The 25,395-nt window shown below is 32.6% G+C and overlaps 1 protein-coding gene across 2 annotated transcripts in view; it reads left to right on the top strand.

Annotated features, from left to right (window-relative positions):
- GRID2 (glutamate ionotropic receptor delta type subunit 2) overlaps positions 1-25,395 on the top strand; it is a 1,244,993-nt gene that overhangs the window by 639,729 nt on the left and 579,869 nt on the right. Inside the window, exon 3 of one of the 2 annotated variants that reach the window (XM_006910734.1) lies at positions 11,758-12,042. The exons of the other annotated variant lie outside the window; for it this stretch is intronic. Within the exon in view, the coding sequence (XP_006910796.1) occupies positions 11,758-12,042 (285 nt within the window). The remainder of the gene's footprint in view (positions 1-11,757; positions 12,043-25,395) is intronic. 2 annotated transcript variants of the gene reach the window in all.

Here is a 25,395-nt window from a genome sequence, read left to right on the forward strand (position 1 = left end):
TAAGGCTGATAGACCATTTTTAGTGTAACTAAACTACCTTATACCCTGTCCACTTTAGAGATTAGACTGCTACTATACTGTTCGTTCAATTATCCAATCATCATATATTCATTGAATGCTTACAATAGACCAGTCCCTCTTTTCTGGGTTTTGAGCATAAAACATTGAGCAAACAGACAATACTTCTGCTCTGATATAGCTTATATTTTAATGGAGAAGACAGAGTAAAAATATAGAAACAAATAGATATGTAAAATATGGTCAGATGATGATAAATGTTAAGGAAAAAATAAAATAGGGTCATGAGATAGGGAGTAACAGGGATGCCATTGACAGAGGGGCTGCAAGAGCTGAGGCCTGGTATGAGATAACAAAATGAAGGAGTACATGGGTAAAAGGCACTTAGGCAGAAGGAATACAGAGAAAAGAGGATGCATGGAAAAGCAATAGTACCGGTGTGGCTAAAGTAAAATGAATGAGGCTGAGAGTAATAGTTTAGGTCAGAGTTGCGGACAGGCATGAATTTACAGAGGGCCTATTGACTATGATAAGAAGAGTTATTTCTCTTCAAATAATGTTTGTGCCTGGATAACATTGCTGTCAAGGAATAAAATATTAGTAATGGAAATAAAATTATTCACAGTGGTATTCAGAAATATTGCACTCTTTCTAATCAAAAGTAGTTAAAGTCTGTCTAAATGTAATCAACAAACTATGATTGAGTTTATAAGGTTCAAGGTACCAGGCTTCAAACAAGCATTGGAGAGGACTGTCTAATCCAGAAGATGGGCATATAAACAAGTAATTACAATATAATAGGCACAAAATGTTTTAGGAATAATCTAGGAATGACTGAACTTCCTTCCACCTCTGCTTAGAAAGTAAAAAGGTACAAGGAAAAGTGTTCCCATCCAAAAAAATAGTTTTCAAAATCATAAAATTTTTATGCTATCACTTTTCTCAAAATAGCCAAGGAAACCAAAATTCAAAGAGGGACAAGCTCCTTCAAGGAGAGTCAAAAGACATAAACAGCCTGATCTTTGATGGAATCTGGGAGAAAAAGGTGACTGACTTCCCCACAGGCTAGAAGGAATCACTTAGAATTTTTATGATTTTGTTAAGGCCAAGTGTGAGCTACCATGTTTGTTAGGAATAACAGGTGATCCCAGAATCAGGGGGAGTTGAAACTCACTTGTAAGGTATTGCTGTGGTACTCTATTGGGTGCTCACAAAAGTTTGGGTCAGCAGAATATCAGATAGTGCTCCTTTCAGTGGTGCAGGCATACTATAGGTGCTGGATGATTATGGGGAAACAGACACAATACTTCACCCACTTATCACCTATAATGTGATAAAGTGTTGGGAGAGGGGCAAAAAAACCCCTCTTACTCATAAGGTGCTTGCTAAGATCCATTACTGCTGGTGAAAGGGTCAAAGCAAAAGCCTCTACCCCTGGAAGAGAAGTAGGAAACCATCTCAGGTCAAGAATTTTTCGCAAATATCAAATAGAGGTCTACTAATCCAGAGAGGCAGGAATCTACTCATCGACCACCAAAGATAAAAAGTGGTGTTTGACTATCACAGAGATGAGGGCAGCAATATTGAGAAAGGGCCACCCTCAAGGCCCAGGTGCATAGGCCCTGCCTGAGACCTCATGAGGCTAGACCTAGAGAGCAGTGAACCTAGTGCTGAGTTACACACAACAGCCTACCACAGTGGGTGGCTCCAAGACACAGCGGGATCTCATTGTGGTGCAACTAGGAAGGGCAACTGAAAACCAAGGGAGGAGGAAGAACGCTGAAGAAAAACCTTCTGGTAATCCAGGCCCCATTCTCAGTACAAAGTAACAGCAGCCTACTGCTAGAGGAATTTGAAACTTGTGGGGCACTATGCATAGCAGTGACAATAGCAAAAAAGACACATATCCAGATCAATTCATGACTAGACTGACTCACTCACACACTAACAGCCTGATAAGAAGAGAAATGTGTTGACATATTCTATTTACCTCAGTCTCTACTGTCCAGCAATCTATCTAAAGTTATGAGACACACACAAAAATGCAAGAAAAAAAATCCATTTTCAAAAAGTACAGTAAGGAACAGAAGTAGACAGCTATATTCCCAGATGTTGGAACTGTCAAACAAAAACTACAAAAATAATTATGATTAAATATGTTAGCAGGAAAAGTGAGTCACATAAATAAAAACAAGTTAAAATTTAAATTTAGCAGGAAGAATAAACTAAAACAGTATATAAAGAGAAATTTATAGGACTAAATACCTATATTAGAAAAAAGGAAAGGTCAAAAATTGATAACAACTTCTACCGTAGAAAAAGAAGAGCAAGCTAAACTTAAAGTAAGCCAAAGGAAGGAAATTATAAAGATTGTAGTGATATCAATGAAATAGAAAACAAAAAAGCAATAAAAAAAATCAATGAAAATAAAATCTGTTTCTTTGAGAAAAGTAATGAAATTGATAAACCTCTAGCCAGACTGATCAGGAACAAGGGCGAGATGATCCAAATTACCGGCATTAGGAATTTGAGAGGCAACATTACTACAAATTCTACAGATATTATAATGACTACAAGGGATTGTTATGAACACATTTATGCTAATAAATTTGACAACTTAGATGAAAAAGACAAATTCCTGGAAAGACACGAACTACCAAAATTCAGTCAATAGTAAAGAAATAAGGTGCATATCTCAATATTTATTTTTAAAAATGATTTTAGAATTAAAAACTTTCTAACAAATGAAACTCTCCTCCCAGAAAGTTTTAGTGGTGAATTCTACCAAACATTTAAGGGAGGAATAACATTAATTATGCACAAATTCTTCCAGAAAACGATAGATGTGACTACATTCCAACTCATTTATTAAAGCGTCCTTGTAAGGGCGCTTTGACATTCAGAAATCAGTCAAAGTAATTATCCATATTATGAGACTAAGAAAATAAAAAAACATGCGATCATCTCAATAGCTGCAGAAAGAGCTCTTGACAAAAATCCAAAATCCTTCCCTGTTTTAAAAACAAAACAACAAACAAGAACTCTCAGGAAACTAGGAAGAAGGGAACTTCCTCAACTTCATAGAGAGCCTGGTCCAAATAAAAAAATCTTACGGATCATGTCATTTAATTGTCAAAGACTGAATGTTTTCCCCCTAAGATCAGGAACAAGGTAAGTATGGCTGTATAGCCAACATTGGACTGGTACTTACCAGTGCCATAAGGCATGAAAAGAAAATAAAAGGCACAGATGGGAAAGAAAGAAGTACAGCTGCCTTTTCTTGAAGATAACGTGATTGTCTATGTAAGAAATTCTATAAATCTACAAAAAAGGAAACTAGAAAAGCGAGTTGAATAAGATTTCATGATAAAATCAATATGCAACGATCTGATGTATTTCTATACTCTAGCAATGAAAAATTGGAAATTAAAGTAAAAGTACCATTTACAATAGAATATAAATATATAAAATACTTAGTAATAGATATGACAAAAGAAGTACAAGACCTATTCACTGAATGCTACAAAATACTGCTTAGAAAATTGTTAAAAGACTGAATTAAATAAAGATATATATCAAGCTCATGAGTCAAAGACTTAGTATTATTAAGTTGTCAAAAACAAAACTTGTAAAAGCACCTAGGCTGCTGAAAAAATAATATGCTAAAGTATTAATATAATGGTGGTAGGAGAGTATATGGAATGGCAAGAAAATATGATGGCAAGGAATTGGAGCTCGAGGTAAACTTGAAAACATAAATTGGGGCCAGCTCATGAAGGGCTTTGTGTGCCATGCTAAGAGTTTAGGTTTTTTCTTTCAGAAGTGGGGAGTCATTGCCAGTTTTATCTCTTTTTAACTTTTTAATTTTGAAGTAGTTTTAGATTTATCGAACAATTGCAAATATAGTACAGACTTTTCTTATATTCTTCACTCCAATTCCCCTAATATTAACATTTACATAACCGTAGTACAATTATCAAGAACAGTCAATTAACACTGGCACATTATTATTAACTGAACTACAAACCTTATTCAACATTCACCAATTTCTTTAACAACTTTTTTTTCTGTTCCAGGATCTTATCCAAGATCCCATATTGCATATAGTTGTAATGTCTCCTTATTTTCTCCAGTGTGTAATAGTTTCTCATTCTTTTATTGATGGCTTTTGAACACAGAAATGACATAATGATATTTAAAAAAAATAAATATCCTTATTTACAATGTAGATTATTAGAGAAAGGTTAAACTCAGGGCTGTGGAATTGTACCAGTTTGAAGACAGTTTTAGTCATTGAGTTAGTGGTGATATTGATTGAACTAAGGGACTGGCAGGTAATATTTCAAGAAGATAATAGTTTTGTGAAATATTTAGGAGGTAGAATTAACATTATGGGTTAACCAAGGTTGATTTGAAAGAGTATGAGGAATAAGAGAGAGGAAATAATTGAAGATGACTTATGAGTTTTGTCTTTGATACTCTAGATAAATGACAATAACAGAGAGCAATGTAAAGTATTATTTTTTGTTATTATTTTTTGTCATTCTGTTTTCCTCTTACACAAACATAAACACACAGTTTCTCATATCTTTTTATCAAGATCTTATTTTTCTTTTTGCAAGATATAATTTGTTGGAATATATTAAATATTCTGTCACTCATCTTGAAAGAATCAGTTCTAAATCCAGGATATGCCATATTACAAAAGAATAATAATTTTAGTAACAGGAATTTCTATAAAATGATGGAAAAAATTTTGAAGACAAACATTTAATGTGATATGGTTATCATTCTTGTCACAATTATGTTTAATTCTAACTTTTTGTGGATTCAGATTATGCAAATAAAGACCAGATTTTACCTATATCAATGAAATATAACATTTTGCAGTCATCTAGTTTCCTAAATTTCTATTGCTAAATTTTTCATCAGCCGATATCAACTATCGGCTATAGGATGGGGCAGATGTTGTTTTAGATAAGCTGATCATTTTATAAGTCTGTAAATTGTGAGAAGAAGGCCTTTCTAAACATCGTAGGAAGCAAAATGTTTCTGAAAGTAAAGATGAACATATTTGATTATATAATAACTTTTGAACTTCTAAAGAACTATATAAATTATGTATAAATTTAAAATACAGGAAGAATAAAGGCAGGTATTTAACATATAAATAACAAATAAAGAGTTGATACTGAAGCTCTTCTTCAAATTAACAACAAAAAGATGAACAGAACAAACCTACTTAACTATCATATTTCTTGAATCCCTCCCATCTTCATTTTGCTCCACTCTCCAGCATGGTCTCTGTAGTCCAGCTGGCTTTTCTGTCTTTAAGGTATTCCATGATCTTTCTGCCACAAGATCTTTGCAAATTATATTTCTCCTGTTGGAAATATTTAATTCACCCTTTTTCATCAAGATAACTTCTCTTAATTAGTTCCTACTTATCTTTCAGATTGCCACCCAAGATTCATTTATGCATAAAAGTCTTCCCCAACTCCCAGTCTAGAAAAAATTAGTTCCTACTTATCTTTCAGATTGCCACCCAAGATTCATTTATGCATAAAAGTCTTCCCCAACTCCCAGTCTAGAAAAAATTAGTTCCTACTTATCTTTCAGATTGCCACCCAAGATTCATTTATGCATAAAAGTCTTCCCCAACTCCCAGTCTAGAAAAAATTAGTTCCTACTTATCTTTCAGATTGCCACCCAAGATTCACTTATGCATAAAAGTCTTCCCCAACTCCCAGTCTAGAAAAAATGCTTCAGGGCTGTCATATAGTAATGGCCCTTATTGGCCTAGCACCTACTCAGCACATCATTATACATTTATGTGAGTATCTTCTGTCTCTCCCATTATATACTTGCCTATTTTTGACCACTTTGATTCCTGAGTATCTGGCACTTACCTGTTTTAGCATATACATGTTACCTATGTAAATTACAGAGATATGTATGCACATAAGAATTGTTATTAGCATTAAAAGGAAAGAGACTGATCTGAATTTCCATCAGTAGGAGGCTATGATAATATATAATTCAAAGATTGCAAATATCATAAAATCTGTGTTCCAGCCTTGTCTTCACTACTTATTTGAAATGTAAAAATGAACCTTAATTTAGTGTTCTATAAATGAAGATAGGAATTTATCCAATATAGCGATGCCGATAAAATACATACAAAAACATTTTGTAAATTCCAAACTGCTATATAAAGATGCACTAGCATTTAGTCATTATTTTTATCATTTTTATCATATCATTGTTGATACAGCCACCTGTAGGGCTTGATTAAAAGTATACTCAGTACTTTTAAGATCATCTTAAGGGCTTTTTTCATGCTTGTTAAAATTTTCTGTATATATTCTTTATATTTGGAGCTGAAACTATACAAAAGTCATGTCCTAATCTCAAGCCCAAAAGAAAAAAAAATGGTATCAAAATTATTATTATTCTTTTCTCTTTCACATCTAGGAGGGTGAAATTTTATGAATCTTATGATAAGAGAGTTAAGTGACTTCCAGTTGTTATATGGGCCTCTATGCTTAAAATCAGTGATTTAATAGTTCTCTATAGCCCAGGCACTGAATAGTGTGCCAGCATTAATTCCCAACTCTGCCGTTTGCTAATGGTATGAATTTGGAAAAATGCATTTAAATTCACCAAGCCAGCTTTCTTACTTGAAAGTGAGGATAATAGCTTTTCTGCACAGGGTTGCTATGAAATGTAAATGGAAAAATAAAATGACTTATAAAAGGTGATAGGTTAAATGTTTAGTCTATCTCAGGCTTAGATCACAAATTAGAACGAAAGGTTCATGCTGGCTCTTTTCGATGACTGAGAAATAGTCGACTGAAAATTATTCAGTGAGTTCATTTGATGTCCGGTAATCAACCATTTTAGCCATTCACAGTCTTTGGAAGAAGAAATTAGTCTTAACGCTTTTTAATTTTAGTTAAATGAATATTTTTCAGTGTTCTCACTTCCTAAGTAGATAATTAAGATTAAATTGAACTTTGTAACACTATCTATATATAAAGACCATCTTTATTTAGAAGAATTTGTCCCAAATGATATTTTTGGCAAACTACATTGATAATGTGTCAAATGAATCCTACCTTTTATTATCCTACCTCTCAGTTGGTTGCTGAAAATCCTATTTGCAAAAACTACTAAATGTCTGGATAGGCTACAAATGTTTTGTGTTACTATATTCTTAGAAGTATCGAAGCAAAAGTCAGGTGCTTTTTGGTGGAAAGAAGGGGAAAAAAAACAGTTATAAATACTATGCCTGCAATTCATTAATGAAATAGGAAAAAAGAAATTAAATCCAGCTTTTATAGAAAGAGTACAAATCTTTCCCATCAGCCATGGAAGCATATTTTATTTTCTCATTTATAAGAGCTCACTTATCGTAAACTTTGATATCAACTAATGAATTTTTCAAGAAAATAATCCATTATATTAAGTGTATTGATCAATTTAAAAATACTTCCCGATTTCAGATATGAGAAAATATAAAAACTACATGTTTTAGAATTGTGGAAATATGGTATTTATAACATCCGAGTTGGAGAAACTTGAAAGAATAAAGACTTCTTAGTTTATTATTGGAAATAAAAAGAAGATAAGGATCACCTTTTGGGGTACTTATTAATTCTATGTATCTTCTTTTCCTATCCCTCACCCCTACTCACAAACTAAGAGAGTTAGAAAAATAAGGAAGTTCTACTCTCCAGTTATGGTCATATTGTCAATAATATTATTGAAAAAATAAAGGAAAATCAACAAGTATTTGATGTTTGGCAACAAGTACATCAAAAAGCACCGCAGTTAATTTCTGCCAGACTAATGTTTTCCAGATAGGTTTACACATCGGAACTACTCAGACTACATATCATTATGCAAATACATGACCATTACCATGGAATGAATAAAGTAGAGCCTCTAGGAATAGACTTAGTCATTTGTATTTTTTAAAATCTCCACTTTGAATTCTGGTGCAGGGAGATTTTGGAAACGCGATGGTGAGGAGATTAGGAGATCTCAAGGATAAGCCTTGCCATATTCATTCTCTGATCTCTAAAAATGAGTTCCTGGCACATGGTTGAAAGTTGATAAATGTGCAGAGGTCCTGATGTGACTTAAAATTATTGAGAGAGGTTATATCAGGACAAATTGTTCAATATAAATGTCAGAAAAAAAATAACACAGGGAATTAGTATATTCGAGAAGCATAGTGCTATCCAAAATATTTCACTGAGTTCTCATTAAGTGCTCAGTAACAGGTAATTAATTTCAAGACCCTTTATGGATTTTCTTTTTAATCTCATTTTACTTAAGAAAAAGAAGTCTCAAACTGATTAGTTTCAGAAATGAAAAAGATAGTGTACATGAACATCATTTAACTTAAACCTATACATTTATGCAGGAAACTTCATTTCCATAAGTGCCAAATGTCAAAAAGAGTGAAAGTGTTGATAATTGTAGTTTAAGAAAAAAAAGGAAGGACGGAAGAAAGGAAGGAAGGGAGGGAGGGAAAAAGGGAGGGAGAAAAAAGTGTTTTCAACAATTAGTGCATATTTGGTAGTGTTAAAATCTCAAACAGCTGAAGTCATAAAACCAGCAGCTGTTCAATATTCTCTATATGTTTGGAGGTGTGTCTGCACATGCATAAATAAATCACAGGGCTTGAAATAATAGTGTGAAAGAAATATGCCATTGAGAAGTCCTGAGCTTAGATTCTTAAAATAAAAACATGGTGGATACCCATAAAAACACACTGTGATCTTTCAAATTCAGTTTCACACTATATGTAATGAACTAAAGTATGCATTGTGTAAAACTAAATAAATAATGTAGTCTTCTAACAGTCAAGTCATGGAATTCTTGTAGAAAAAGGTAGACTGCTTCACTAAACTTTGTTTCTTTTCTTGCTGTTGCTCTTTATTTTCTGAAATCTCTCGTTTGCTGTCACGAGTTATATAGTCTCTTTTTTAAACTAAACTTTATATAGGGCCCTATGAAAGGCCGGTGTCCAGAGCAAATCAATTTGTATTTTCCCTGCTTCGACCAACATTTTATATTGGTAAAAGGAGGCAAAAATGGGAATCAAATATAGATAGCCTTGCTAGGTTGCCTTGAAGAACCATTCTTATATTTGCCTAACTAGGATTATGTTTAACTAGGTCAACCAGTCCCAATCCATTTTAGATGTGTGAGATCTTCCTTTCTCTTTAGTGAAACTACCTATTTTTAGCAAACGTGACAATAGACCATCTCTAGTTGAGCTTTCCCCTGTGGAGAGCTCTGTCTGTCTTTTCCTTGCACAACTTTAAGGTTACTAATATCATTTACTTGCTATGGTGAAAAGGATATTAAACAATGAGTTAAAGACCTGAGTGTTCTATTATTTGTTTTTTAAAGAGGAAGTATATACCTCCTTGACAACTGTGAACAAAAGGAGGTTAGGAACTTTAAGAGGGATACATGTTTATGACTTGGAGGCTATTACTCCCTCAGTCTCTTCTCATGAGAAACCTAACATAATGATTTTGGCACTCTTTCTCTTGAGTCTCAGAATCTTTCTTAAAATACTGTCCTAGGATACCAACCAGTCACAGTTGGCATAGCAGTTAAAGGTGATTTTGTATCCTTTGACTACATGATCTCAAAATTGCCTTTTTAGATCTATTACACTTTTTTTCTGATTACAATTTTTGATGATTCCTATTTCGATTTTAGGAACAATTTTAGTTATTCTTGCTAATATATGTAGCAGAGTGGAAAATGCCAAAGAGTGGATAATCTGAAAAAACACATTTTCTTATATAATAACTTTTTCTAGTATTTACTTAATTTGTGTTCTTATTAATAGGAATTAACAGAATTAGAGGAAATCATAGATTATATACTACAGCAAATTTATCTGCTAAATGATGATTAATATATGATTCTTCAGAGATTATCTTTCTAATTCTCAGATTAAAATAGATTTTTGTGTATTTTTATATGTGATAGAATATAATACTAAAATTGAATTTTTCATCTAAGACTTCTGTGCTTATAACTTTATAACTTTTGTGGTACATTTACATAAAATGTTAATTTATTTGATCATTTTTAATTATTGTAATCTAAAGATAGAATTCAACTGTTGTAAACCTTAAGGCATTCTTCCTATTTTAAATTTAAATGCTAAATGAGCCAAGCTTTAATCAAAACCTTTTTTTAAAAAGTGAGTTTCTATTTGCTTATATAAATCAGTAATAATATGATTTGCTACAATAATGAAACAAACTTTTGACCACTGTTTTTACATAAATTCATTAAAACTATAACTATAAATGTATATTGTTTTCTATAAGTTTGAGCTCATGAACATGAGTAGGTTCTATCATTTTTAGTGAAACTTCAAATTTAGTCTGTTATGGTCTAAGAAGTAGTCACCTCTGATGCTCTTTCGCTTTAATATGAAACCATATACTTCTCTCATCCTTGAAAATTCTATTCTAATAATTATTAATTTATTTTGTATGTATTAGTTGGCTTAACATTAATCATAATAAATTTATTCGCTGTTTAGATGCATGTCATTAGTATACTACCTCCAAACTTACACTTTGTCAGTTTTCATTAACTGGCCAATTAATTACATGTAGGTACTTATCTTAGTTTCCCTTTGAATTTTCAAGAATTGTGTGAAACAATCTATAACAAAATCTAAATACTGAGAATATTATACCTGGATTCCCTATAATCTAAAAAAAAGACTGGGCCAATTATAATAACTGACTTTCTGAAATGGATTTATTTTGCCTTATTCCTTCTGAATTTGCTTTTTATTTTATTTTTTATTGTCTTGCTTTGAAAGATTGTCATATTTCAATGATAATTTCTGAGATATTCCTTCTTAACTCTTTTTCCTATATATATTGTGTCTTTGTATTTACTTATAATTTATATTTGATCTAGTTTTAAATATCTTTTGAAGTAAACAAATATACATGCATAGAAGAGTTAAAATGAAATTAAAACAGTGATCATAAATCACATAGTAGAAATTAGAAATTGTTCAGCTGGAAACCAGAATGAGATAGTATTTAATGTTTGATTTGACCATGAGTTTTCTGATTTGTCAAGGAAAAGAACAAAAATATTTTCATTTTTCTAGTTTAGTTAGAGAGACAAAATGTTATCAGAGTGTTAGACACCAGATTGCTCTGTTTTCTGTGGCCAGAAATGCCTTACTCAAACCATTCATTCTCCCCACCACCTCATTTCACCAGTTTACATATTACCTCCTTTTTGAAAACCTTGTGTCGTATACTCAGTAAGGGATTATCTTTTTTCTGAATTATACATTGATAGTTATAAAAGTATAGCTATCACTAATTGAATGCCTATCATCTGACAGGCAAACAACAAGACACTGAATTATCTCCAGTCCTCACAATAATCCTGCAAGATTTATGCTATTTAACTTTCTTTATAGATGATGAAACCGAGACCAGGGAAAGCTAAGTAATTTGTACAAGGTCAAATAGTTAAAAGGACAGAATTTTTTAACTGAGTTCCAATAGCATTTTGTAATATGAGGATCCCCTCAGGTAGAATGTTCCTTTAAAAAATTTTTTTCATTGTTGTGTAATAACTCCATAAGCTTTATTCACTGTTCCTCAAAAAAGAGAAAATATATTAAACTCACTGATGTTTGAACATTACTGTGCTTTCTTCCAGCCTGTGAACTTATGAATCAAGGCATTTTAGCCCTGGTCAGCTCCATTGGCTGCACGTCAGCAGGGTCCCTCCAGTCTTTGGCAGATGCCATGCATATCCCCCACCTCTTCATTCAGCGTGCAACAGCTGGCACCCCAAGAAGTGGCTGTGGACTCACCCGGAGCAACAGGAATGATGACTACACGCTCTCTGTTCGCCCACCTGTCTACTTAAATGATGTTATCCTGAGAGTGGTCACAGAGTATGCCTGGCAGAAATTCATTATATTCTATGATAGTGAATACGGTAAGTATTTGTGATTTCTGTGAGTTTTATAATATGATATTTGCATGGCAAGGAACTTCATTAAATCTTGAAAGCAGCAACAAAAATTTTAAGGTAAAGTTCAATCTTTTGCATTAAATCCCTTTGAAGTTAAATTTAAAAATAAGCACCAAATGCTTAATCTATATTTCTAATCTATATTTATATTTCTAATCTATATTTAAAAATAAGCACCTATACCAAATGCTTAATCTATATTTCTAATCTGTCTCCAATATTCCATTATTTTTCAAATAATAGAAAGTCATAAAGACAATACTGTCTTTTTCCCTTTTCAAAAACATTTATATCTCTATATAATAATAAAACATTTTAAACGGCTACTAGAACACTGATAATATTGCTTATTTCTATTTATAGGTCCAAAAAAATCTGACATATCTTGCTTACATCCTTGTGTAGACTTTAATATTTACTTAATACTTAACTCTTTTGGTCACTGAAATTATATTACTTTATAGTTAGCATGGCATATTGTCTACAATATGAAATCTCAGAAAGATTCTGAGTGGTATAAACACTTCATTTATTTAACTTTCTAAGGAAAAACACAAAGCGTTTTCCCTAAGTTTACCATAATTTGAGAAAACACTGTTTCAATAATTTTACATTAAGAAAAGTAAGTAAAATTATATTTTTGTTTAAATATTTTTTCCTGAATTTATCTACTTATTTTCTAACCGACTAATCCCAGAGATGTGGAATTATTGTTTCTCTTTTATTTTTGTCACTGGAGGAGTAGAGATGGATATATTCAAATGAGAGAAAAGAACAGAACTTGATAAAGAATATGTATTTTGAAACATGTTTCCTCAGAGATTTGGCTTAAGAAGGAATCTCAGAAAAAATTTCCATTCGCAATGGATGGGTCTAGTTTTTACAGTTTTATTTATTTATTTTTAATCAAGATTTTACCCTCGGTAGTGTAATTTATTTTTCTTAGCAAATAAATAAATAAGCATTTAAAAAATAATGGTTTTCTTGTCATACTCTACCCAGCCTTGTGAACAATATTGGAAAACAGTACACAAGAGTGGGCCAAAAAATGGCATCAATAGAACTGAGCACAAACAGGTTGGCAGAAATCTGGGAAGCAACAAATAAAATCTCCTGTGGACTCTCAGCAAGAGAGAGCAAGTGGTAGTTACATTTAGCCCTAAATATTCAAAGGTCGCCTGGGGCTTTGGCAGCCAGAGTCACATTAAACTTGATGGGTAGATTTCAGCCAAAATTTTGTGACACTCTGTAGAAGCACACTCTTCTGTTTCCAGGACGGAAATCCTTATTTTTGTTGCTTTAATTCATATTATTTAGGGGTCATAGAACAAAGACCAAGAAACTGAAATGAATGAAATAAGAAAGAGAATATTAAAAATTATTGGCTCATCAATAAAAGTAAGGATTGAACACAAATCTGAAGTTCACTGATAGAATAGTAAACTCGACCAATGGAATCAACATGCTAAATACAGATTTGTCAACTTTCTTCCAGTCAGATTATCTATGGTTTTTATAACCTTAAATGGCATTCTTCTGACCTCTGCTGAAACATAACTTAAAATAATGAATTTTTAAATCCTACATCTTTCCTGAAGGGAGAAAACAATTTTTGAGTGAGTCCTATAAAAATAGTCCTGTAAAATAAAGAATGGAGAAGTGTTTTGGAAGAACACATTTTCACAACATTAAAATGAAAATTTTTTTCTTTAATGTAGATGTCCATGAGGAAAGAAAATTCTTTGTTATCTTGTTTCAAAGTCCTACACTGGTTACAGTTAGGAAATTGTTTTGACATTTTTATTATTGATGAGGCAAATATTTTTGAAAATGTTTTATAAATTCATAGTCACATAAAAACATTTACATTCATTTGAAATTCCTCATTCTCTTTTCCTCTGTTTTCTTTTGGGTAAATAAGATGCTATAATCACAGTGTATGACTGGCTCCTCTGTTAGAAGCAGGGTTTGTTTTAGGAATAATAAAAATCATTTTCCTTTACTTTGATGATAAATTTGCTTTGACTTATTATTTAATAATTCATGAAAAATTACCTTGCTTGTATCATTAAAATTATTTCCAGTAATACTCGTGTTTAGTGAAAGAGAATTTTCCTTTGATACTTAGAATAAATCTTGCTAGTAAAAAACTGGGCCAGAGTCCAAAATAAAAATCAAGCTATCCAAATACCTTGTACCTTGAAGAGGCCTACATGTATTTACATATCTATTCATCAATGTCATCATTTTAAGTTCAAACGTTAGTATTATACTTGACTTTTATCCTTGGTTATCAGGAATTGCTTTCATTAAGAAATGGATTAAGCATCATCTATGGATGGAATGAGGTAGCCTACTGGTGCCAAATGTTACTGAAAATGTGTTTCGCTTAGAGAAATATACTTTTTTAAAAAAAGATTAAGCTTCTATATCCAGTTAATTAGAGAAACTATTTTTCAAAAGCAGTTAATTATAATTAAGGACACAGTATAAAAGTCTACTTTAAATTCCCTAACAAAGAAGATTCAAGTCTTTGATTCTAAGTAAATGGATAAAAAAAGAAAAATAATGTGGAGACTTTATTTGAATGGATTGATTCAAAACATTTTTTAAAAGGCTTGAAAGGATTTAGGAAGTGCTGAGCTTTTAAAAATGTGTCATTCGGGAAATGTTCATTGCTCACTTGCTTAGTGCAATGCTAAATGTGAGATAAAAAGTTTTATGGAATGTAGTCTTGGCTATTAAGAAGCTTACAATTAACAAAAGAGATAAAAAAATTATATGACTCTCTTAATAGAGAAAATAATGTGTCATGTATGATGCAAACTGAATGCTAGTAGTTTGTAATAAAGAGTGTTTAATTTCAGCAGCAGTGATCAAAGAAAGATGTATGGATGGACTTTGATCTTGATTGTTGCCTCTCAGAATCCTACCTTTCACACTGTGTGGCAGATGGCTGCACTAATAAAGAAAAAGTGTGAACAAGTCTTGCAGCAATAAAAATATTAAAAATAATATATCCGAGCATTTTTTATTTGCCAGGAACTAAAACAAGTATTTTACATTATATCTTTTAATCTCTTAAACAGCTCTGATATTATTATCACAGTTTTCCAACTGGAAACAGAAGCAACTGACAGGTAACTCATTCATAAAACATAGCTAAGAAGTGTCAAAGCTGAGAAGTAAAATCTGACCAGAGCCTATACTCCTAACCATGTGTAATGAGCATAAAGAGGTTACAGTGAACTCTCGCCCAAGAATATACAAAAGGGCTAATCTTATAGAGCATTTATTAAGTCTAAGCTCTATTCTAAGAGCTTTACATGTATCATCTTATTTAATCCTCGCAATAGTCCTCTGAGGTAGATGATGATGATAATGATGATTTTTACAAATAAAAAAAAACAACAGGATAATAAGAGGTTAGGTAACTAACTCAAAAGTACGTCAAGAAGCCTGAATTCAAACACTGATCATCTCATCTGTGGTCCTTACTTTCAACACGAGTACTTCGATGCTATAGAAATAAGAATAAAACTAATTTCTGACAAACTATAAAACAAAAATTAAGTTTACAAGTAGAATGTATAGAATCATCTTTATTAAAGAGGTAATGACTTCAAGCTTGCAGATCTTCAACCTATCAACATCATTCAAGGAAAACTACTGTTTGTCAATCCAGAAGTTTTGGTTATCCTTGGAAGCGTGAAAAAGTGCAATCATTGGGCCAAAGTACTCTGACTCATCAGCAGAAATAGCCTCTTGCCTATGCAATAACCATTCTTCCTTTAAAATTTGCTAGCAAAATGCCAAACTTATTTGAGAGAGCAATACTTTCAATTGAAAAACTACATTCTCCAGGATCTCTTATATATAGGAGTTGTGATATAATATTGTCAAGAACTGTAAAGGGTCTGAGATTTCACCCTACTTGCAGACTAATTAATTAGCCTTCATCAATTCATGGATACTGGCAGAAAAAGACTACATTCCTGGATTAGAAAGAGAGAGAATTTTAATACCCATGGCACAGCAAGCAACTCGAGCCTCATATTAATATTGGTTCCTCTTGGCCTCAAGTCCCACAGGCTATATGGAGCCACTAAGTGAATGCTGTATATGTAGTGGGCTTGCATGACAGCTAAGGAACCCTGGCTTAGGCAACCTGTATCTTTTATAAAGATAGTATCTAATTCCAGGACACATGTCTAGTAAAGCTGCTAGACATGTGTCCTGGAATTAGATACTATCTTTATCCTAAATAAGTATCTCCTCTTCTCTAAGGAGAGCTTTTGCTTACAAAATGTGCAGTAACTCAAGAGACCTATAGAGGATCATCTCCCTAAAATAGTCATTCTTTGTTTCTACCATATTGTTGGCTTCTAGAAAACTTCCTCATGAATATGCTAGTCCTCAGACCACTCTGGTTAATCTGACTGACAAAGACTGGGATCAAATCTATTCAATTTGTCTCCTTTGTGTTTATTTAAGGATATTATAAACAAGACGTTAATGAGCAGAATTGATCTCAGCCACATGCTCAACAGGGTCCTAGATTCAGCCAGCTGAACAAATCCTACGAATCGTCAAGAGTCTACTTTAACAAATCACGGCGCTTTCTCTTTAAATTTCTACATAAACCTTCCTACATGGTCTGGGGCATTACTCCAGGTACAATAGGGTTTATTTTATAATTTCCAAAATTATACCTCATAAAGAGAAAGTCTGTCATCTTTATCAGCCTTGGCTAGTGAGTTGAGGCTGACCTGAATGATTTGGCTAAAGTAGTGCCATTGATCACTTTGGTTAAATTCAGAGAAAAATTACTAATTAGATGATTCACATCACAGGGAAAACTACCTACAGGATGCACATAACTAACAAGTCAGATAATGCTCCATGTGGCTTCCCCAAGTAAATACGGTTAGCCTCACTTTAGATAAATCCCAACAGAGCACTACATTACCTGCTGCTGGTATTTAGTTAAATGTCTGAAGGTCTCTTATAGCAAATCCTAGCATACAACTCATGTGTCTTTGGGAGGAAGGTAACCTCCACATAAGAGCAATAGTTCTGGAAGTGTATATGATGTTCTTGGTCAGGCAGATGAAGAGAGGAGGGGAGGGTTAGTTTTAATTGCTGGGACACTTGAGTGAGACACACATCAATAGGGCCTCCGATATGATCTCCTTGCCAGCCGGTAGTGCTAAGAGTTCTCAATTCAAAAAGCACTAATCAAAAAAGCAAACAGGTTTTTTGTTGTTGTTTGTTTGTTTTTGTGGAGTCTTCAGAGTTTTCTATATAGAGAATCATGTCATCTGTAAAAAGTGACAGTTTAACTTCTTTATTCCTAATTTGGATGCCTTTTATTTCTTTTTCTTGCCTGATTGCTGTAGCTAGGACTTCCAATACTATATTGAATAAAAATGATGAGACCGGCAACCTTGTTTTGTTCCTGATCTTAGAGGCAAAGAATTTAGTGTTTCGCCATTAAGTATGGTATTAGCTGAGGGTTTGTTGTATATGGCCTTTATTATGTTGAGGTACTTTTTTTCTATACCCATTTTATTAAGTGTTTTAATCATGAATGGATGCTGTATTTTGTAAAAAGCTTTTTCTGTATCTATTGATATGATCATATAATTATCCTTATTTTGTTTATGTGGTATATCACACTGATTGATTTTCATATATTGAACTACCCTTGTGCCTCTGGAATGAACTTCACTTGATCGTGATGTATAATCTTTTTAATGTGTTATTAGAAATAATAAACAAATACAGTAAAGTTGCAGGATACAAAATCAATGTACCAGAATCCATGGCATTCCCAAACACTAACAATGAAATTTCAAAAAGAGAAATGAAAAAACAATTCCTTTTGCAATTGCAACAAAAAGAATAAAATACCTAGGAAAAAACTTAACAAAACTTGTGAAGAAGCTATCCACTGAAAATTACAAAGCATTATAAAAGTAAGACACAAAGAAATGGAAGATATTTTGTGTTCATGGATTGGAAGAATCAACATAGTTAAAATGGCCATATTACCCAAAGCAATATACAGATTTAATGCACTCTCCATCAAAATCCCAATGGCATTTTTTTAAAAAATAGAACAAAAAATTATCAGATTTGTATGGAATCACAAAAGACCTCGAATAGACAAAGAAATGCTGAGAAAAAAGAAGAATGCTGAAGGTATCACACTGCCTGACTTCAAATTATACTACAAGAGAGAATAATCAAAACACCACAGTCTTGACAGAAAAACAAGCACACAGACCAATGGAACAGAATTGACAGCCCAGAAATATACCCCCGTCTGTATGGACAATTAATTTTTGACAGAGGAGCCAAAAATATACAATGGAGAAAAGAAAGCCTCTTCAATAAGTGGTTCTGGGAAAATTGGAAAGCCACCTACAAAAGAATGAACTAGACCGCTGTCTGTCACCATATACCCAAGTTAACTCAAAATAGTTAAAATGGCCATATTACCCAAAGCAATATACAGATTTAATGCACTCTCCATCAAAATCCCAATGGCATTTTTTTAAAAAATAGAACAAAAAATTATCAGATTTGTATGGAATCACAAAAGACCTCGAATAGACAAAGAAATGCTGAGAAAAAAGAAGAATGCTGAAGGTATCACACTGCCTGACTTCAAATTATACTACAAGAGAGAATAATCAAAACACCACAGTATTGACAGAAAAACAAGCACACAGACCAATGGAACAGAATTGACAGCCCAGAAATATACCCCCGTCTGTATGGACAATTAATTTTTGACAGAGGAGCCAAAAATATGCAATGGAGAAAAGAAAGCCTCTTCAATAAGTGGTTCTGGGAAAATTGGAAAGCCACCTACAAAAGAATGAACTAGACCGCTGTCTGTCACCATATACCCAAGTTAACTCAAAATAGATCAAAGATCTAAATATAAGACCTGGAAAAATTAATTGCATAGGAGAAAACATAAATACTAAACTCATGGACCTTGGATTTAGAGAGGATTTATGAATTGGACCTCAAAGACAAGAGAAATAAAAGCGAAATCAAACTGAATGGGGCTATATCAAACTAAAAAACTACACAACGAAAGGAACCATCAACAAAACAAAGAGGCAACCAAAATGGAGGAAGATGTTTGCAAACAACACCTCCAATAAGGAGCTAATATCCAAAATATATAAAGAATTTATCTAACTCAACAACAAAAATCAAACAATCCAATTAAAAAATGTGCAGAGGACCTAAACAGATACTTCTCCCAAGAAGACATACAAATGGCCAACAAACATATGAAAAGAGGCTCAACTTCACTAGCTATTAAGGAAATGCAAATCAAAACCACATTGAGATATCACCTCACACCTGTTAGAATGGCTCTCATCAACAGTACAAGTAACAGCAAATGTTGGAGAGGTTGTGGGTAAAAAGGAATTTTCCTCATACACCTCTGGTAGGAATGTAAATTGGTATGTTCACTATGGAGAACAGTATGGAGGTTTCTCAAAAAAACTAATAATTGACCTACCATATAACTCAAGGTATCTACTTCCAAAATTTGAATACATTTATCCATAAACATATATGCGCCCCAATGTTTATTGTGGCATTATTCACAGTGGCCAAGACATGGAAACAATCAAAGTGTTCTTCAATAGATGATTGGATAAAGAAGATGTTGTACTTATATACAATGGAATACTAATCAGCCATAAGAAAAGATGAAATACTGCCATTTGCAATAACATAGATCTTGAGATTATCATGCTAAATGAAATAAGTCAGACGGAAGTCAAGAACCATGTGATTTCACTCACATGTGGAATATAAAACTGAAAGCAACAAACAAGGCAAACAAAAACTCATAGACACAGTCAACAGTTTAGTGGTTACCTAAGGGAAATGGAGCGAGGTAGATAAGGATAAAGGGGGTCAAATATATGGTGAAGGAAGAAAACTTAACTTTGGGTAGTGAACACACAATGCAATATACAGTTGATGTGTTATTGAATTGTACACTTGAAACCTATATAATTTTATTAATCAATGTCACCCTAATAAATTTAATTTATAAAAAAAAGCAAATGGTAATTTGGATTTCATCAAAATGAAAAATTTCTGCCCATTAACAAACACCATTAAGAAAATTAATAGGCAAACTATAAACGGAATAAATTCCAGCATATATATCTGAAAAATTTATAAAAATACATAGGATATATAAAGAACTCAGAGATTTAAAAACAGACAAACAAAACAACAATATAAGACCAACAAAAACACACAATTAAAAATGGGCAAAAGGTTTATGTAGACAGTTCATATAAGAAGATACATAAATGGCCAGTAGACACAAGAAGTGCTTGGCATTTTTAGTCCCCAGATAAATGCAAAGTAAAATGAGCTACCAATCTGTTCCTACTAGATTAGCTGAAAGTCATTACTGTATGTAAACAATAAGATAGCACAATTGGAACTCTCATACTTTGTTGGTTGGATGTAAACATATACAACCACTTTAGTTGTATATGTTTGGCGGTCTGTTACAAAATGATACACCTACCATATGACTTATCCATTTCACTCCCAAATATTTTCCAAGAAAAATGAGAATGTAGAGCAACAGAAATTTCAGCATTATTCATTATGTCCCAAACCAGAAACAATCTAAATACTCATCATTTTGAAAATAGTTAAAATGTGGCGTATCCATACATGAAATACTATTTATCAATAAGAAATGAGTCACTGAAATATGCAGTAACATTATTTTGAGTGAAAGAGGTGTGAAATAAAGAGAGATGAGATTCTATTTATATGAAGTCCAGCAACATGCAAAACTAATATTGGCAATATATATCAGAAAGTGGTTTCATATCTGGATAGAAAGTGGATTGTCTGAAAAAGGAAGGGCACAGGTAACCTTTTGTGCTAATAGAAATATTTAATATCTTGTTTTGAGTAGTAGTTATAGTGGAATACAATAAATACTCTTTGAACTACACATGTAAGGCTTGTTTATTTTATTATGTGTAAATTACACTCAATAAAAAAATTAAAAGACAAAACAACCCATCAGACAGTTGAAGACAAAAAAAGTAAAAAGAAAAAGGGGAGATCACTTAGCCTATACAAATTTTAAACTAAATAGCATAATTGAGTCACGATCACTTAGAGATTAAAAGTCATTGCCAAAGGTTAGAAACAAATATAGTAGACACCTAGAACCCAAATTTGGAAGCAGATCAGAATGACTAGAAGAGCTTTTTAATCATCATAATACCTGGATCTCATCCCAGGCCCCTAGAATCAAAATTTTTGCACAGTGGATGACATATATGTATTTTAATACCTCTCAGGTGATTTTGATACAGCCAGCTTTGTTCCTTCATGAGGCATTTGAAACAAATTTCAGTAGGTCACTTCTTCAGCGTCTTTGATTGGTAGCATTGTTTCCTGTGCCAGAATACTTTCAGGGACAGAGAACTCATAGTATTTTGAAGGAGCTTTTCCACAATGGACCTTGGATATTTCTAGTTCTTAAAAAGTTTTTTTTATATGAAACTTAAAACACTTATATCGAACAAATGATCCATTTTGGGGAATAATATAAAATAAGTGATCTTTTTGCTTATAATCATTTATCAATAAATAAATGATTGTACCCCAGAACCCTCCTTAGTCTTCTACTACCTAAGTACCAAGAGCAATTTCGCATTTTTAATACAATGTGCTTTCAGATATTCTACCTTTATAAATGCCTTTATCCCTATCCTAGTTTTCCAATAACTCTGCATATGATCTGACACATTTATTGTTTACACAATATGCCACATGCTATATCTTATTGCCTTAGATAGAGGTGAGACCATTATCATTTTTTAGCAAATAAAAACACTTGTACCTTGTTGTGTTTTCTCACAGTTTCTACATTTCAAAAATTTTGTTAAATATTAATTGTATCACTCATTACATTGCCCTACCCTTCTAATTTTGCATCAATCTCAATTTGCTTAGCTTTCAACCAAATCTCTGAGAGGAAGTTTGGACAAGTAGGTGGGAATGATATCAAGGAAAGCTTATTAAAAGCAGTTGGCAGGCTCACTATCAGAGAAGCAATATCAGCAAGGAATTAGTTGAATGTGCCAGTGAATGGCTAGATTTCAGATCAATGAACTGACAATACAAACAAACCAGAAAATTAAAGGAGTAGATGGTCCTTAAAATGGAATAAAAACATATATGTAGGTGTTAAAAAATATATAATAAAAACATATAGCTTGCTTTAGTGGGAGAATTTTATTCTAAGAGTATTGATGAGAGAAAACTTGAATCTCAGGGCTATGAGGTCTAAATAGAACTGATTTACTAAAGTGATATAAGCAGTGAGATTGAAGTGTTCTTCATCAAAAGAGCTAGCTACCTGGGTTCTTTAATTTCCTTTTCCTGAAACAATATTGCTCCCACAGCATAATATGGGGATGGATATATTGGATGGATCCAGCTAGGGAGACGGGAGGGACAATATGATAGCAGGGATCTAAGCAGCTTGTGTTGGTAATAACATGGAGACAAGAACTTATTGAATATAGTGAGATATCCTCATATATATTCACATCTCTACTTCAGTTCAGTATTGGCTTCATTCTTAGGCAAGACAGAGGACACTGGTGACTCAAAGCATATCCTTACAGATTATTATACTACAGAAAAACCTTTATCCTTCTGTCCTTATATCAAATATCATATATATGGCTATAAAGACATATATCAAATTTCAGGCTCTCTTCAGGCCCTGTGCTAATCCCTGAACCAAATAATTTGGTCAAGTGCATGGCATGCTCTCAATCACCAATCTAAATTACTCGATGGCCCTCTGAGTGAAGGTTAGGCATATGTGGACACCTGTGCTTCCCTTTCCAGTTGAAAGGAAACCTTACTTAGAGGAAAAAATTATTTAAATATTAGATTACTCTGATTAAATTAATTCAGGCCCTGTGCTAATCCCTGAACCAAATAATTTGGTCAAGTGCATGGCATGCTCTCAATCACCAATCTAAATTACTCGATGGCCCTCTGAGTGAAGGTTAGGCATATGTGGACACCTGTGCTTCCCTTTCCAGTTGAAAGGAAACCTTACTTAGAGGAAAAAATTATTTAAATATTAGATTACTCTGATTAAATTAAATTAAAAATTCAGCAATTTAAAATTTAAAAACAATTTAAAATTGTTTTTAAAACATACATTTTTTGAGGTTAGTTTGAATTTGTTTGATTTTGTTTGGGTCAGCTTAAATTTATTTTATATTCTTAGCCTTTCTGACATTTTTCTTACAGTTTCAGGATAGTCTGTTTTACAAGATTTTTGGTCATATGTAAATCTCTACTATAATTTGTTCAACTAAGTATTTCTGAAAATTAGATACCTAAAAGTCCATAATAGATGTTGATTAAATAAAATATCCTAGCATGAAAATTGCTAAATCAAACATATGTATTTTTCTATATATGTATATAGGAATGTATACTTTATGACACTCATATGCACACACACACACACACACAAAAGAAATTCAACTTTAAGGAATACTAAATGGGTTATTTATGGGATCCCCTGCATTCTGAAAACTGATTTAATGATCTCAAATTAAGGGGCAATACATAGTTGAGTGACTTGAAGTACATAAGCCCTACCCTTAAGTAGCTCAGTATGTCATCCTTTCCTCCAATTAAATTTCCATTCCGTAGTCCCCTTCAAAATGAACATTGGATGACCATTCTCATAATGCATTCTTAGGAATCACAACGTATATCCTATGCAGTCTTGATTTAGGTTTAATCAAGGCCCATAATAAAATGGACACATTTCTCTTAATTGATTGCAAATGTTTATAATTACCATGAGGGTGTTTTCAAATGTCTGATGACTATAATATTATTAACTCTTTTTCTAGATAGTCTTAAAGCTGTTTATTATACATTTGGCCACTTTCCAACTTTCGGTTCTCTCATTTATTTCAATCTGCATCAATAAACATATAATTAAACATGTTACTGAACTATTTCCTTTGCATTAGTACATATTATATCAAGCAGGTAAAATGATATAGTCTACTACTTTGAATTTGTTCATCAGTAAAATGTCCTTAAAAATATTGATCAGCATTAATGTACAGCATTAATGACTATCATAATGAAATGCTATGATCTAATGTTAAAATCGCAAGTTCTTATCAAATAGAAAATGTCAGTGATGGACCATGTTGCTGTATTACCTCAAAATCTAATGTAGTACTTTATTATTTTTATTTATAAATAAACTACAAATGTCAAAGAAATATTCAATAAAGACTCAAATTCCTTTTAAAGTAAGGGTTCTTCTAAACAAAAATTATTAAATCGTTCAATGTTTAAAGGGCTTATTTTCTCAGGAAATGACATTTATTATGTTCTGCTATTTATATGTTGGGAAAATTCATTCAGCTAAATGATGTATTTCATGTACCTGGCAGTATAACATATTCTTTTTTATCTTAAAAAAAATCACAAGATTCTAAATATTAATTTTAAAGCTCAGCATTCTGTCCTAACTGCAGAAACACCCAAATTGGTTGAATGCAACACTAAAGTCTCCTGCTCCAAATGAGGTCTTCAGTACACTGTGATCAAAATGATTAAATGTGGCTAATCAACTCAAATGAGAGAGAGAGAGAGATGAGTAGAGGGGGCAAAAAACAGACTTAACAAAATCTTACTGACAAATATCTTTTTCTACCAAATTCAATATATTGAAAGTGATATTTGAATACAATCATCAGACTAAGAATTACTGTTTGATATATTCCTGAGAATTCCATTAAACTTAGTTAAACTGCAACTACAGTTTGGACAAGATTATAAGATTCTGCTGTCTGCAGTGGGGTCTGTGTTAACAGGAGGGGATGCAGATAACAAGCTCTTGGAGAGCAGGGATTGTTTTTGTCTCACTGAACATTCTCTTCCAAGTACCTCTTACAGTACTTGGTACATTGAACCAAAGACTGAATTCCAAAAGGGATCTATTTGGATGCTGACCGTTGGTTTGCAATGAACAATAGGATGGCATTTTTCTGGTTTTGGGGTCAGTTTTGAAATGTGTTTATGTATTAGGTTCTAATATAACCTGAGATTTTTCTACCCTAATCTAGTTTAATGTAAACCATTTTTCATATAGAAAATAAATTTAATCTTATATTAGTGACCATAATAAAGTAATTATTTTGTACAATTTAATAAAGTAAATCATTGAGCATCAAT

Source organism: Pteropus alecto, unplaced genomic scaffold, assembly GCF_000325575.1.
Source record: "Pteropus alecto unplaced genomic scaffold, ASM32557v1 scaffold63, whole genome shotgun sequence".
In the NCBI taxonomy this organism is placed as follows: domain Eukaryota; kingdom Metazoa; phylum Chordata; class Mammalia; order Chiroptera; family Pteropodidae; genus Pteropus; species Pteropus alecto.